This window comes from Plectropomus leopardus, chromosome 18 (genome assembly GCF_026936395.1).
Source record: "Plectropomus leopardus strain MGB_pleo_1.0 chromosome 18, ASM2693639v1, whole genome shotgun sequence".
NCBI lineage: Eukaryota > Metazoa > Chordata > Actinopteri > Perciformes > Serranidae > Plectropomus > Plectropomus leopardus.
The window spans coordinates 1,782,915-1,798,232 of NC_142193.1; the positions used below are offsets into that span (position 1 = coordinate 1,782,915).

A 15,318-nucleotide genomic window follows, 5' to 3' on the forward strand; every position below is an offset into this window, starting at 1 on the left:
GGAATGCCCAAAGTGCTGAGAAACTCAGAGTAGCTCAGCAACAACCCATTGGGTTCAGCGAATAAGGATTTAATTTTGAACATGATGTGCATATGATTTCAGATGACACATTCATAGGGGAAGAGAATGATTGTCTGTATCACAGACTACAATCTGTGAAAGTACAGTCTGTGAAATTTAGACAAATTTAAGGGAAGTTTCTCTATCTTATAATTGCACAAAGGACAAATTTAAGGCCTCAGATAGACCTTATACATATGAGATACTCAGGCATGCTCAGGGTGCACTATACACACACACACACACACACACACACACACACACACACACACACACACACACACACACACATATATATAAATAGTTGTAAGAAATGAAGCAGGAATCGTTGAAGGTTAACTGAATGCTTTTACACTCTTTGAACACTGTAAGCAAAACTCAATGACTTAAGTTTTCTCTATAGTGTAGAGGAGTTAAAGCAGAAAGTAACAGAAAATAGAAATATTCAAGTAAAGTACAACTACCTCAAAACTGTACCTACATACAGTACTCAGGTAAATTAACTTTGCTGAATGAGCCATTTAAACACAACCAAAGTAATAAAGATATGAAAAGTGAATATAGGGTAGAGGCAACAAAAAAAACACCATGTAAACACTGATCTCTTTATTGCTTCATCTGCTGTAAAGACGTCCTGCGGAGAAATCCAAATAATCCGTGCAGTCGGTCTGAACAGAGGCACACAAACAATAGAAAAGAAGAGTCCTCTAGAGAGACTCAGTGGTGCCTCACTGCAGACTTCTTTCTGTGGAACTAAGTGTGAAAATAATCCACAGTCCAGGTTTTAACCATCTAGTGAGTGTGAAATACTGTAAAGTCAGAGGACATAAGTGATCAAGGTTAAAAAATAAAATAAAATACAGTACCAAGTCAAAATGATAACGCACAGCAAACGTGTGATGCAACAATACTGAATTAAGACATCTTTAAGACATTAAGACATTTTACACTGGGTGTTTATCAGAATATATATCAAACAAATAAAAATAAAAAAACTACAAGCAGTAATGACATAGTGAGAGAAGGTAAGAAGGGCATGTCACACTCTGACTCACATAGTGTACATCAAACACAGTGAACCACCTGTACATTATTTTATTTTAGGAACTGAACCTCAGTACCTTTTTGGTACCAACTGAATAGTGTATCGTAATCTGTCAGGTACCTAAATTTGGCACTATCTGGTCATTTATTCACTGAGCAGATAGTTCCTGATTGAAGGAAACTTTTAAATTCCAGGCGAACATTAGGCTGCTTCTGTTCAGACCATGTGAACATTCAGCTCTGGCTTCATTCCAAAGCTTTTTGTAGAAAAATAGGTTCATGTTCCTAAGAGTATGTTGAGTTTCAAAAGCCGTGGGCATTTAAGAGGCACACGTGGTTCAAACAAAAGATAATACCGAGTTTCATTATGGGAAACATAGGATCCGGTCTGTTTTAAGAGCTTGGCATAAACTTAGCACTAAAGAGTGAGGATAGCTCTGCCTCAGCTGCTTTGATTATCACAAGTGTTTTAAAAATGTCTCTCACTTCATGGGAGTGTAATGCTAAAGCCCTGGAGGACATCTTTAAGACAATACTGGTTTAAGCAGTGCAATTACAGGATTTGTAAAATGTTTATGATAAGGAGTAAATCAGCATGGCTGCCCCTTGAAAAATAGAAATCCTAATCATGACTCGGAGTCCATCGAGCAGTGTGCTGGGCAGTTCACTTCTACAGATTTTGCTGCAGAGTGAGCGTTCTTGACTCACGCTGCTCTTTGATACAGGGAGCTGCGCACATGCAGGCACTCACACAGAGGAGGAGACAGTCTGCATCGTAAGGCTCTGAGACAACACGATCTTCTCACTTCTGCTGAAAAGTGGTGAATTTACAGCTGACTTTTGTTTCATATATAGGGTCGGCAAAAAATGTTGTTGCACATTGCCAATCCATCGTTAGCACCATTAGCTTATTTACTACACTATGTGAATGCCACTGATCCCGTTCAAACTTTCAGACTTTATATATTTAAAACAAAACAAATAGTGGATTATTCGTATTTAATGGCAAAATCTGATTCAACTGGCATGATTCCGAGTCAGGTACAACTCCACAAATCAGTCTCTTCTTTGGAGACTCTACATGTTAATCACCAAGTATTGACCTGCGCTCCCTTTCAGTAATGGAATCAGACGTCTAAGAAACAATGAACTTATCAGCTTATGGCAAACATTTTCTTCTTGATTTTATTGTTCCGTTTATAAAAATCTTTCACTCTTAATATATCAATTTTTAGCTGAGCTGTAAATAGATCAGATGATATCAGCAGAGTTAAAGGGATACCTGGACGACAAAGACTGACAACTAATTGTGACAAACCTCACCTAGAAATATTTCATTTCATTTAGGGAAAAAGAAGAGAAAATGTTACTGAAACTGAGTTTTTCATTCACTGAATGAAATCACATTGAAGAGGCAATCTCAAAGCCTGAACTTCTCAAATTGAAGGCCCAAGTTAAAACTAGTAATAGGTACGTTTAACTGAAAAAAAAAAAGCTTATTTTTGATTTGATTTGCTTTCTCATTGCTCTTACTGGATAAAAACATGCTATTACTTTGCATGCATGACTGGTACCTGTGCTTCTGTCAAACTCTAACACAAAGCAGGAAACGCAAGTTTCTCAATGTCAAGGCATCCTTAAGAAATGTGTGTCTACAAGGTGCACCGAGACAACAAATACTAAAACTAAACAAAAGCAAGACTGCAGCCACACCAGCTGACAGGCTGTACTCTGGCACAGTGGCCTTTTAGCTACAGCGTGACACCAGCATGCCAACGCTGACAGTGACAATGGTCACATGTCTGTCACAACAGATGTATACTATCTTAGTTTAGTAGGTTAACATGCTAACACTCGCTAAATAGCAGGCACAGCTGGGGATGATATTTTGCAGGTGTTGAGTCACAGATCAAAGTGCAGGACAACTTTAAATTCTGACCTGAGGGTACTAGAGGAAAAGTCAGCAGATCATCAGTGTAATTAGGAGTCATCCTCAGGGGAACATGAATGGCTCTAATATCTAATAGTTTCAGTCTGAATTAAAGCAGTCGACCAACGGAGCAGCACTACCATCCCTAGAACGCCGCTGCTAGCATGGCCGAAACATATCAACAAATAAACAGAAACAAAGCCTGCTCAGTCAGCACATAACCATCTGTTCAGCATCTTAGTGAACACTGAAGATCTCCACAGCAAACGCTGGGACTAACTGTGCATTCACACAGTTTTTGACCTAATACTGTGGAACTGACAATATGAAAACATTTGAGTCGGCCATTTTTAGTTGTTCCCCTCATGAAATTGTGGAACAATTTAAGGAATACTTCACCTCCAAATGATCATTTGTGCATAAACAACTCACCCCATGTTATGTTAAGTTCAGGATGAAAACTTTATCTCACATGCCTCCACAGTAAATTAAAAATTTCAAAAATTCTTAAACAATTGAGAACTCTTGGACATTACTGCTTAAAACACAAATGTTAATATGAACGTTAGCATATTCTGTTAGCTTAAAAAATCCAGGTATCCAGGCTTTTATCTCCTGTCTTAATGTGACTCATTTTTTCAGCTATTTCATCTCCACGTCTTATAGTGACGTTGTAATTATATCATCCAATGTGTGATTAGCGAGCATGCTTACAGCCCCTCCAGGATTTTGTGCGTCATTTTTGTGATTGCTGTGGCCACAAATATTTAATTTCAAGGCGACTTTTCATTTTGTGATATTTTAATGCGGTAGTAATGATAACAAAAATCTTTGTATTTTTTAAAATTACAGTTACACCAATTACATAGGATGCATTAAAATAATGCTTTATATTATTTGTAGATTACTTAATTCTGTGTATTTTTTATAAAAAAAAAACTATTTTAATGATTAAACTGTTTTGAACTTTTATCAGCATTTTTTAATGTGTTCTACAGGTGCAAAGACTTGATTTGATACTATCTTTAAATGCCCTGTTTTCATCAGCTATCAGTCCCTCTAACTGACCTCTGACCTCACAGTGATCAGTGTGAATGCATACTTAGTCATTCTTACTGTAATTTCAGCAACACTTCCAATATGTAGGCAAAACACCTATTTGGTATAGAGATTACAGCTTCAGCTGAAGCTCAAAACCTCCACAGAAAACAAATCCCATCTCCTGAGAACACAAACAAAATATAACACAAATAAGAAGAGTAACAGATTGGTTGAAGTGAGCTTGTGAGGGTAAAGAGGGTGTAATGATGTGTCACAGAGATTAGGAAACTAAAGCAGAGGTGTGTTGGTGTGTGCTGCATTAGAGGAAAGCAGAGTCTGAGTGCTGAAAGGCTCAGACAGAGAGGGAAACAAAGCTGTTGTACTGCTCGATGTTTCTCTTAAGGATGTCAGAGCAAGGACCCAGGACACGCTCGAACCGCGGCCGGTCCAGTTTGACACACTTGAGGGGTCCGTGCGCGACAACAGTGGCAGCACGCGGCCGGTTCATCAAAAGGGCGATCTCACCTGGCGGACACAGGACAAAAAAATCAGTCAGACAATGTTCACACAGACATCTCACTGCTGATGATGTCCTGCTTCGTCTGATTTACCAAAGTAATCTGAGGGTCCCAGTCTGCCGACTTCCACGAACTCCTCGTCCTCTGACCGCCTCTGCAGCACTGCAGCTGTCCCCTGACAGGACAACAAACACGTCTTAAACTACACATCCCAGAAATCAACTTTCAGAAAGTCCAGGCCCAAGATACAGGAAGACTCATTCTACATCCCAGATTCTCCAGAAAATCTCCTCTGTTGCTGAAGCTAGTTGAGTGAAGAAGCAGCATTTATTTGATGTAGGTTACAATGGGAATTTTTTTTTTTTTACACGATATATTGCAATTAAAAAAAAAAATGTTTCAAACTCTTATTTTTCTACACTAGTAAAACCTCACAGAGACAAAAAATAGCCTTGCAGCCTCGGTTCTGTCTACAGTGATATCCTTTCTACATTTTTCTGATTGTGTGTCTCCCCCTTTTGGCCTTTTGGATATAAAATGTCAGCACTTCAAAATTTTATCCTATTGGAAATTTATGTAAAAGTTTGAAATTATTAGCATAAGACTTGAGTGATGGCCAAAAACATGTTTTGTGAGGTCACAGTGACCTTGATCTTTGACCTTCTATCACCAAAATCTGACCAGTTTACCCTTGAGTCTTAATGGACACTTGTGCTAAATTTAAAGAGGCCTTCTTGGAGGCCTTCTTGAGACATTGGGCTGACAAGGAGTGGATGGATGGAAGAACATCATGTATTCATCCACACTGTCTCCAGTGTGGAGACATTAAACGTTGTGGGAAACAAGTATTCATTTTTGCTTGCAGGGATTACATTAACATACTTTATCTTGTTGGAAAGTTTGGCCTGCTGAGCTGTCTCTGCAATAATTTAAGGACATACATGCTCAACAGGGTTACCACACCAAAGAATGTTGCCTGCCAAAGTAAATGTCCTCCACCAGCTGGTTTGGGTTGCCTGGTGCTTGCAGAGTGTGGTGCGTACCTCCAAGATGATGAAGAACTCATCACCAGGCTCTCCCTGCACCACAATTTTCTGGCTGTCCTCAAACTGCACAGTCTCCAAAGCATCCGCCACCGTCAGACGCTCCCACTTATCCAGAGACTCTGTTGAAGAGCAACCTCAGGTCAGCGGTCGATTTCCATTAACCCTCAAATTATTAATTACACAAATTGAAACTGCTAATATAGAATAGGCCTAATGGAAATATGTTAATTAAAAAAACTGCCATATATCTCAAAAAAAGTATTTACGCTAGCATGAGGTAATATTTCAGGTGATTTGAAAAACTGCAAAGGAAACGCGTTTTTGGCTCTTCTAGGTCACATGATGCTTGTCAGTAGGAACTGGCTCCCTCATGATGCAGAAGGAGCTACAAGAGATGTTATTGCATCACATAATTCTTCAAAAGTTGAACGTATCATCAGGAAGGATCATCACCTCCCGGAAAAACGTGGCCGCTCCCAGGTATAAGGGGCTTGTCTTTCCATTATGGCTCCATAACACGCCTGCGTGGCCTTGGATTGTAAATAATGGCGGGTAGTGGTGGCTGCAATAGAAATAAAGCTGCTAATGTTTTGAACATCCATCGCCATGTTTCTTGGAATGTTATCACCAGAGGAGAAGTCTCAAAACATAATTCAGTGGAAACACAGTCATATCGCAATTGTGTTTTGTAGAAAATATTGAAAATATAAGTTTTGCGCAAATCTGTAATGGAAACCCATCCATTCATTTTCTATCACTTATCCGGGGTCGGGTCGCGGGGGCAGCAGTCTAAGCAGGGAAGCCCAGACTTCCCTCTCTCCGGCAGATCCCGAGGTGTTCCCAGGCCAGCTGGGAGACAAAGTCTCTCCAGCATGTCCTAGGTCTTCCCCGGTGTCTCGTACAGGTGGGACGTGTCGTGAAAACCTCACGGGGAGGCGTCCGGCGTCCACCGGCGTCCACCGGCGTCCGAGGCATCCTAATTAGATGCCCAAACCACCTCATCTGGCTCTTTTCAACGCGGAGGAGCAGCGGGTCTACTCCGAGCTCCTCCTGGATGACCGAGCTTCTCGCCCTATCTCTAAGGGAGAGCCCAGCCACCCTACGGAGGAAGCTCATTTTGGCCGCTTGTACCTGCGATCTTGTTCTTTCGGTCACTACCCAAAGCTTGTGATCATAGGTGAGGGTAGGGACGAAGATCGACCGGTAAATCAAGAGCTTTGCCTTTCAGCTCAGCTCCCTCTTCACCACGACAGATTGGTGCAGAGCCCACCTGTCGATCTCCCTCTCCATCCTTCCCTCACTCGTGAACAAGACCATGAAGTACTTAAACTCCTCCACTTGGGACAGGATCTCCTCCCCAATCTGGAGAGGGCACTCCACCCTTTTCCGGCTGAGAACCATGGCCTCGGATTTAGAGGTGCTGATTCTCATTTCGGCCGCTTCACACTTGGCTGCAATGTAATGGAAACCCACCAAATCTTAAAGTTAATCTGTTTGCTGTGACACTGCTCTCCTCCTTCAGTTATAAATCTGAACTCTGGCAGCTGCAGAGCACACCATGGCATAACATTGACATATCGGTGTTGGATCCAAGATCAACTCACAGCCGTGTGTGTGTGTGTGTGTGTGTGTGTGTGTGTGTGTGTGTGTGTGTGTGTGTGTGTGTGTGTGTGTGTGTGTGTGTGTGTGTGTTTGATTTTTTTGGCCAGTAATGTTGATACAGTAAACCTTTGAAACCTGAGCAATTTGACTTGCTTTCTTGCAAAAAGATGGCCAACGCAAAAGGAAATGACCCACAAAGTAGCAAGAAATTAGTAAAAAGTATTAGAAAATGACCTAAAAATTTAGTTTACCAATTATATAATATGTGTACCATAATTTTAAAAACATAATTATGATAATTACAAATATGCTAATTCCCTTTTAGTCATGTCTTTGAAAGAAATCAATTTGTTCAAGGTTCAGAAATCCCTCATATATGGCTGCTCCCATGTATAAGGAGCTCGCCTTTCCATCATCGCTCCAGAACACACGTTCGTGGCCTTGGATTGGAAATAATGACTTGAACGATGAATATTCTGAACATCCATCGACATGGTTACTGGGATTTTATTACCAGAGGAGAAGTCACAGAACATCACTCAGTCATCTCACAATTGTGTTTTATCAACATTTTGAAAATGACGCTTAAGTTTTTGGGTAAATCTGTAATGGAAACCTGCCTAGTGAAAGCTTTGTTTCTAAACAGCCAGCGGGATGAAGAATGACTTTTGAGCTGAGTTCTTACCTAGTATGGACACCTTGCTGAGGAACTCCTCATACATCTTGCGTTTTCTCAAAGTGCTTCCCTAAAAATAAATTTTAAAAAATTAAAAATCGTGACAGTTCATAGAACATCCTAATCATAATATTGTGGCACAATTAAAAACATTTCCACAACGAATTCTTTCCCCTAACATTTGGTCAGTTTCATGTTCTCGGCTGCACGGCTTACCATCAGTATCCTCCTGTAGCTGTCTCTGTCGATGCCCCACAGCTTGACGTCAGACTTGGCCCGGACTGTAGCTGCACGAGGGGTACCATAGATCAGAGCCAGCTCCCCAAAACTGCCTCCCTCACCGATGCTGGTCACCCATTCATTGTTCACATACACCTAAAAGCAGACAGACAGCAGAGACCTGTGACCTCTGTTCCTGAAGACATGGCAGAGACACAAGTTATATCTCCATCCATTACAGCTACGATATGGCCAAATTATGCTAGTCTGGGCAGAGAACTAAGTCTGTCCACACTGTATTTGCATGAGTGGAGCACAAACAAAGTATAAATTCTCTGTTGCTGACGTTAAAGCTGTATGGATATATAAGTTGGCCACTTGGGGGCAGCAGAACAAAGTGAAACATCACTACAGAGCGACAGGCTGCATCAGGTTGTTGCTAAAAGAAATTCTCTTTTGGTTTAAGTGCTTTCAGTCTTTTTAGTTTTCCTGTTATGTTTCCCTCACTGAACCACTAAAGCTCAACTAGCCGAAGAGAGCGAAAGATAACTTTTCAAATTTGTATTAACCCTGGCAGATATTTTCCAGAGTTTAAAACTGCAAAAAGAAAAAGAAAAAGATCTTACATCCATCTCTCCCTGGTCAATAACGTAGAAGTTGTCTCCCTCGTCACCTGGAACAGGAGGAATGAAGGAATGAACACCAGAAAAACACAAAAATCTCCAAATTAAATGCTATTCAAACTCACCTTGTTGGATGACTGTCTCTCCAGCAATGTAGTTGACAGAAAACATGGCATCAAAAATGTCACTGTAGGGGCAGAAAATACGATGATTAGCTCGAAATGCCTTAAAAGAGACTGTTAAGCTACCAAAGTGATTGGTGCCTTTACCTCCTCTCATTGTCATCCAAGTGGGCAAACAGCACGTTCTTCTCCATAGCTTTGGCCAGGGCAGCCATGCTCTTGTAGTCTTTTGGGATGACCTTAAGTGAGAAAAGCTTAATGTACATTTAAGAGAATATCAAGAGTATAATATACTAGAATCCAAATCACCATTTCCAAATCTGCTGAGTCAGGTCCTTAGTTTAAAAAGCTCTGAAAACCCCACCTGTACAGACCGGCATATGCATAACTTTGTATAAAATATATGTAAATGTTTATATGTACGTGTTTGCATGTGTGTATGTGCATGTATATGTATGTTTGTGTGTACCCCCTATGTACGCATGTGTATGTATGTGTATGAATGTGTGTATGTATATGTGTATACATATGTGGGTATGTATGTGTATACTTGATGGATCGATAAATATATGTATGTGCATAGGTATGTATGTATGTGTATATGTCCACATGGATGGATGTGTATATATGTGTGCATGCATAGAATTTTATATGTATATTTTTATATGAATATGGTTGTGTATTATATTATATTAATAATGATATATTATATATATTACATTTTAATTGCATTTTCTGCTAATGATGTTGTTTTACATTGTCTGATATTGTATTGTAAGGCACTTTGTAACTCTGGTTTAGAGAATTTTTATTATTATTATTATCATAACATTGCTATGTTTACACAAAATATGCAAGAATATTTTCAACAGATGTACAATAATCTATTTTTGAATTTAAAAACAGCCCTGTGAAGGAATTCCAGCACAGTGTGGGAGAACTTTAAGTCCTGCAGCTGATAGCATAAAAATACTGATTTGTGCAGCTTTCAGGCCAGAATGTAGGTGTGTGAGTGAAAACACGAGAACAAGGTACCAGCACAGACCTTCCTGACATAGGAGGTAGCATCTTCCTCAGTGTACACCTCAGCACTGATGGCTCCTCTCCGGCTCCGACCCCTCACCACAGGGTTAATGGGTGGAGAAACTTCATCCTCACGGGAGTCTGACCGCAAGCTCGACTTCTGCTGCACCTCCTCCTGCTGGGCAACAGGTACACACAACCACACCTGTGACACTCAGGAGTGATGGACTGCTTGTACAGACAGACTCAAAAACTCAATTTCATGATCAGTGATTCAACCTGAATAATGATAATCATTGTTACATGTGATATTCACAGTAAATAAAATGAGTCTGTGTCGTTTAAAAGATTTGCTCATAGCACTGATATCAAAGACACGGTGTCACAGGAATCAGCAGCAGCCACCTTCTCCAGTCTTTGGAAGTAGTCTCTGAGAAAGGCCATGGGCCGGTCGGGCTGGGCTGTGCACAGCTGGATGATGCAGTTCTTAAGCAGCTGCTGGATGTTGTGTTTCTGAACATACAGCTCACACTCTCGGAGGCTGCGCTCCTCCTCGCTGCTTGTACTGCTTGATGCCATCTTTGTCTAGTGACCTGAAAGGAGAGGGGGACACACTGACAAATCAGGAAGCTGTTTTCTGACATTCTGAAGTGATTGCAACAGAAACTTCACCAAAGGACTTGCAAACTTAAAGTTACAAATAGCATGACAAGTATAAGAGGAAAAACAGAAGCCCTTTCTCACTTTTCATTCCCATTAACATCAAACCCTTAGGGAGTGTTTGGCTTATTTTACATACTTTTCATTCTTCATTTTTTGATCATTTTGGCTGTGTTCATGCATATGGCATACATTTTGGCAAGACTGTGTATATTTGTTTAATCTTGGAATTTCCAGCTCAGCTCCTACAATAAGTCTAAAATACACTGTGGAAACTAAATTGTTACATTCATACTTTTAAGTGCAAAAAGTTAGTTTTTTGTTAATCTAAAAACATAGTGACATCATGTCAAAACCTGGCATTAAAGGGTTACATTTCTGAAAATGAATGAATATTTAATAATGAATGAATATTTAATATTTAATATTTAAACGTAATAATAATTACGTCGACGTAATCGATTACGTGAATACGTGGATTCACAAAACGTGCGTCGACGCGTCGCACCGTTTCAACACAGCGTGCTTCATGAAAGCGTGAGCAGCGCCGAGCGTGTTGTTTTTTTGTTTCGGCGCTCGTGTATCACGTTAGAGCGCGCACACTGCTCGCACGAGCGGCGCTCGTCAGGCGCGTCTGAGCTGCGTGTCAGCCGCAGCACATCTAGAGAAACGGGAGCGCGCCGTTTTCTTACGCGTGACGCTCGCGTTTGTTGACTCTATATCACTTTATACTGCAGTTTAAAGTCTCTCTCTGTCACAGAGATGAGGAAATACAAAGATGTTTGTTTTACCTCAACTTCCTTGCGTCCCTTTCAAAACAAAATCTATCTGTCTGTGTCTCTGTAGACAGAATGCCATCAGTTGCTGATACAATGCATTTTATTTTGAAACATTTACAGGATGGGGTTGTCAGCTGTGCAGGAGCTTGTATAACTTCATAAATGAGTGGAATATGTGCTTATAAATATGAAAATACAGCACTCATATCAGCAGGCAGCGATATGCCTTAAGGCCCAGTTAAGGCTGGAGTATTTTGATGCAGAAAGAATGTACTAGTTATGATTTTTTCTGTTAGAGAAAAGTTATAGTGTTATTCAAACTGCAGTAATTTTACTGTAAAATGTTTTGTTGGACTGCTAGATTTGAGGTTTGTTCCTGTAACAGAGAGTAACTGTTTTGTTACTCCTCCTAAAAGTGACTTTAATTTATATTCTTTTATTTATTTTACTGTTGGATTGCTAAATGTAGATTGCACTGCATTCCTTTTACTTGAGTGGAACAAGCCTGCATTCATTTTATTTTGGAGAGACTTTATATCAGACTGTAAAACACAGAATACCAGTTAAGACTGGGCTATTGTTATTGGGGAATAATGCCCTGCAGTGTATGACAAGTTTTAAAATGTTATTTTTGGTAAATTCGTTGTTATATTAATCGAGAAATTAAAAAAATAATAGTTAGATCAATTAAAAAAATAACTGATAGATTAATTGATTAATCGAAAAAAATAATCGACAGATTAATCGATGAAAAAATAATCGTTAGGTGCAGACGTAATTTAATATTTATGATAGTGACTGATGTTGGTTAAGAAAATAAACTCCATATAAGTAAAACATCATATTAATGTATAATATTTTTATAGCCTGATTTTGAAAGGTGCATTTTGTGTGCAGAGTGATACGAATGTGTGTAATATTAAAGCGGGCTCTGAGGGTTAACAGATAAACGTCACATAATAGGATTTTAAAGCTTCTCTGAGTTGTGAGTCGTTTTAGCCTTTCATATGAGTATTCCACTCAATGTGTTTCCATATTACTATCTCTCCTCCTTTCATACTATGTTATTAAATAAAGGGAAAATCCCCAAAAAATAATCTTAAAAAAATACATGAGACTCCTGTGGCGCTGCCCAGCTGGCGACACGGACTCTGTGTGGCTGCTGCACGTTGTCTCGTTTTAACTGTTTTAAACTGTCTCAGTCATGTTTTTAATCGGTTCTAGCCGGTGTGTTAATCGGTTATTGTTTACATGTCTCCTCAGCGATATTGTCAGTGCTTTTCATTCTGCAGAGGCAGTTGTTAGTATAAAGTGAAATTTTCTGATGACAGTTATTTTAAGTCTTATGTATGCTGATGATTGCCCTTCCGTTTATCTCACTGAGGTTGTCTCATTCCAGGCTTAGTGTGAGAAACATCATCTCATTCTGAACACAAACAAAACTAAAGAGATGATATTTGATCCCGGGGAAGTTAGATCACATGACCCTGTTTTAATTAGTGATAGTCTAATAGAGCAGGGTAACTGGTATAAGTATTTGGGCATTCAGATAGATAACTCACTAAAGTGGAACGCTCATGTTGGTTTCTTGTGTGCCAAACCAGCTCAAAGACTGCATTTTCTTCACAGACTCAGATTGTTTGGTGTGAGCGTAAGTGTGATGTTGACCTTCTATAATGCTGTGATGGGAAGTCTGATCAGATATGGGATGGCAGCCTGGTTTGGCTCTCTGTCCAATGTCAATGCAAGATTGAGAAACTGTTTAAATGTGCCATGAAAGTGATTGGTAAGAAAAATTACCTGTCCCTTCAAACTATCTTTGAAAAAATTGTCGTCAATCAGGCACAAAAAATCTTGAAGGACTTTTCTCATGTTCTTTATTCAGAATATGAATTATTGCCCTCTGGAAGACAGTTCAGAGCTAGTAGATATAGAAGTAATCACTACAAGCTCTCCTTCCTCCCTACTTCCATCACTCTACTCAACAAACAATCTGTACTAACACAATGCTCTAGTTAGGAGGGTTGTCTTACTCTTGTATTCATTTTAAAGTGACATTGTTTTTTACTGCCACATTGGTATTTTATTGTAGTATTGATACTCTGTTGTCATTGGTATGCCACAGTGGCATTTTTTGTGACAGTGGGTTTTTTATTGTATTGTATTGTACTGTATTGGTAGTTTGTTGTTGTGTCATTGGTATGTCACAGTTTTATTCTGCCTTCTTCAGGCATTTTGTCATCTTGCATCAGGGAAATGTGCAATATATTTTACAAATTGTTACTGCAGTGAAGCCAGTGCAGTATTACAGGGCAGGTGCAATACAATTTTCTATCTGTAACTCTCTCTCTCTCTTTTGGGTCATTGTGGACCACTATCTGTCTGTGTTTTTTTTTTTTCCCTTTTCCATGATGAATGAATATATTGACTGTGAGCAGCACTGCACCTTTTCTGACAAATTTCCCCCCGGGGACATAGTTTATCTTATCTTACCTTATAAAACATAATAGTTTCTGTTATTTGAATTACCAATCAATTTATACCAGTACAGCTTAAACTATTTTTGAATTGATCAGTCAATTGACAGAATATCCATTGTCAATATTCTGGAACATTTGAGTCTTTTCTCTTTCTTCTTTATCACACACACACACACACACACACACACATATATATATACACTAGATTTTCTGCATTGGGTAGTTTTACTTTACTTTAAGCACATTTTCCTGATTACACTTTGAATGCAGGACTTTTACTTGTAACAGAGAATTTTTCCACTGTGTAGTATTCCTTTTTCTAATTCAGGCACTGCATACTTCTTCCACTACTGTTGGTAACATTGTAGTAATAATACAAGTATTTATATAGACGTATTTGTTTTGCCAGTTGTTTTTTTTTGCAAAATATTCATCAACAGTAGCTGTAACTTCCGCCGCAGTATTTTCCCCTGACATGTGGCCTAACATTAGCTGAAGTTAAAGGTAGAAATAGTTACCGTTAGTTACCCAACCAACTACAGAGCAGGTACCTCTAGCGTTACATGGTACGTTACAGTATTGACTTTCAGTACCTCAGCTAAGTGGTCGAGCAGTTACATGTAACGTGCTGCAGAGGTGACGGATGTTTGCTGGCCAGCGGAACTCTGAGCTGGCTGAAGTTTGACTTCTGTGGAAAGTTAGTGGAGTTAACAGGCTGCGACGGTACACGAAACGCCATCCAATGCGATACTAATACAAATGTAACGTTACTGTTATTAAATATGAGGACTTCTTAGAACTGACGACTTGACCACTTTGGCAACCAAACACTTAAGTGAAGTGTTAGCTGAGCGAGCTAACTGTTAGCAGCCACAGTCCCGTCTCAAACAGCAGAAAAACACACACTAACAGACTGAGTAAGTGACGAGCTGTGAACCAATGAGGCCACTAATGTGTGGCAACTAACTATCGACATCACAATCACAAAGTATATCCTCACCGAGCAGAAAATGACGTCCGTCCTGATTGTTTTTCTTCTTGACAGCAGAAGACCACCACTTCCGCCTGGATTGTTTCACAGTAAAATTGTCTCCGCCCCTCCAAAAACATAGCCTCCGGCCTCCAGGACTGAGGACTGGCTGTCTGATCATAAGTGCTGGATGTATAGTAGTACCTGAAAGCCACATTTAAAGACACGTATTTCAATATTACTTGAGTAAAAGACTGTCTTGTCACCTTTTACCAATTTCTTGCAACAATTTGACAATTTGCTGCTTGCCTTTACCCATGTTTTTGAAGAGAAATAAACCTTTTTGCTCAGGATTCAAGGGCTTAAATATCTGTGAGAGGCATCTGAATGATCCACAAGAAAAACTGATGTCCATCTAGATTTCAGAAGGTTGAATCAGACATTTTGTGACCCTAATGAACAAATACATTTTATTTATTTTATTTATTTATCTTTTATTTATTCATTTATTTATCTGTTTATTTA

At 39.5% G+C, this 15,318-nt stretch overlaps 1 protein-coding gene across 2 annotated transcripts; it reads right to left on the minus strand.

Moving 5' to 3' along the window:
- Positions 1-651: 651 nt before the first annotated feature.
- prkar1aa (protein kinase, cAMP-dependent, regulatory, type I, alpha (tissue specific extinguisher 1) a) lies at positions 652-14,919 on the minus strand. 2 transcript variants are annotated; one of them, XM_042505033.2, is made up of 11 exons: positions 14,824-14,919; positions 10,310-10,497; positions 9,927-10,079; positions 9,029-9,120; positions 8,885-8,946; positions 8,763-8,809; positions 8,134-8,292; positions 7,927-7,987; positions 5,637-5,758; positions 4,687-4,768; positions 652-4,600 (listed from the first exon to the last, which is right to left on the minus strand). In XM_042505033.2, the coding sequence occupies exons 2-11, from the start codon at positions 10,481-10,483 to the stop codon at positions 4,428-4,430; spliced, it is 1,125 nt and encodes a 374-aa protein (XP_042360967.2). In that variant the 5' UTR covers positions 10,484-10,497; positions 14,824-14,919; the 3' UTR covers positions 652-4,427. The 2 variants fall into 2 exon arrangements, with proteins under 2 accessions (XP_042360967.2, XP_087925214.1); XM_088069088.1 differs by having other exon boundaries at positions 9,927-10,082.
- Between the last annotated feature and the right edge of the window lie 399 nt (positions 14,920-15,318).

Coding starts and splice junctions, on each gene's coding strand:
- prkar1aa (XM_088069088.1), bottom strand. CDS start 10,483: ATGGCATCAAGCAGTACAAGCAGCGAGGAGGAGCGCAGCCTCCGAGAG. Junction 8,810..8,884: donor AGAGACAGTCATCCAACAAG/GTGAGTTTGAAT, acceptor CTCCTGTTCCAG/GTGACGAGGGAGACAACTTC. Junction 4,601..4,686: donor GGGACCCTCAGATTACTTTG/GTAAATCAGACG, acceptor TGTGTCCGCCAG/GTGAGATCGCCCTTTTGATG.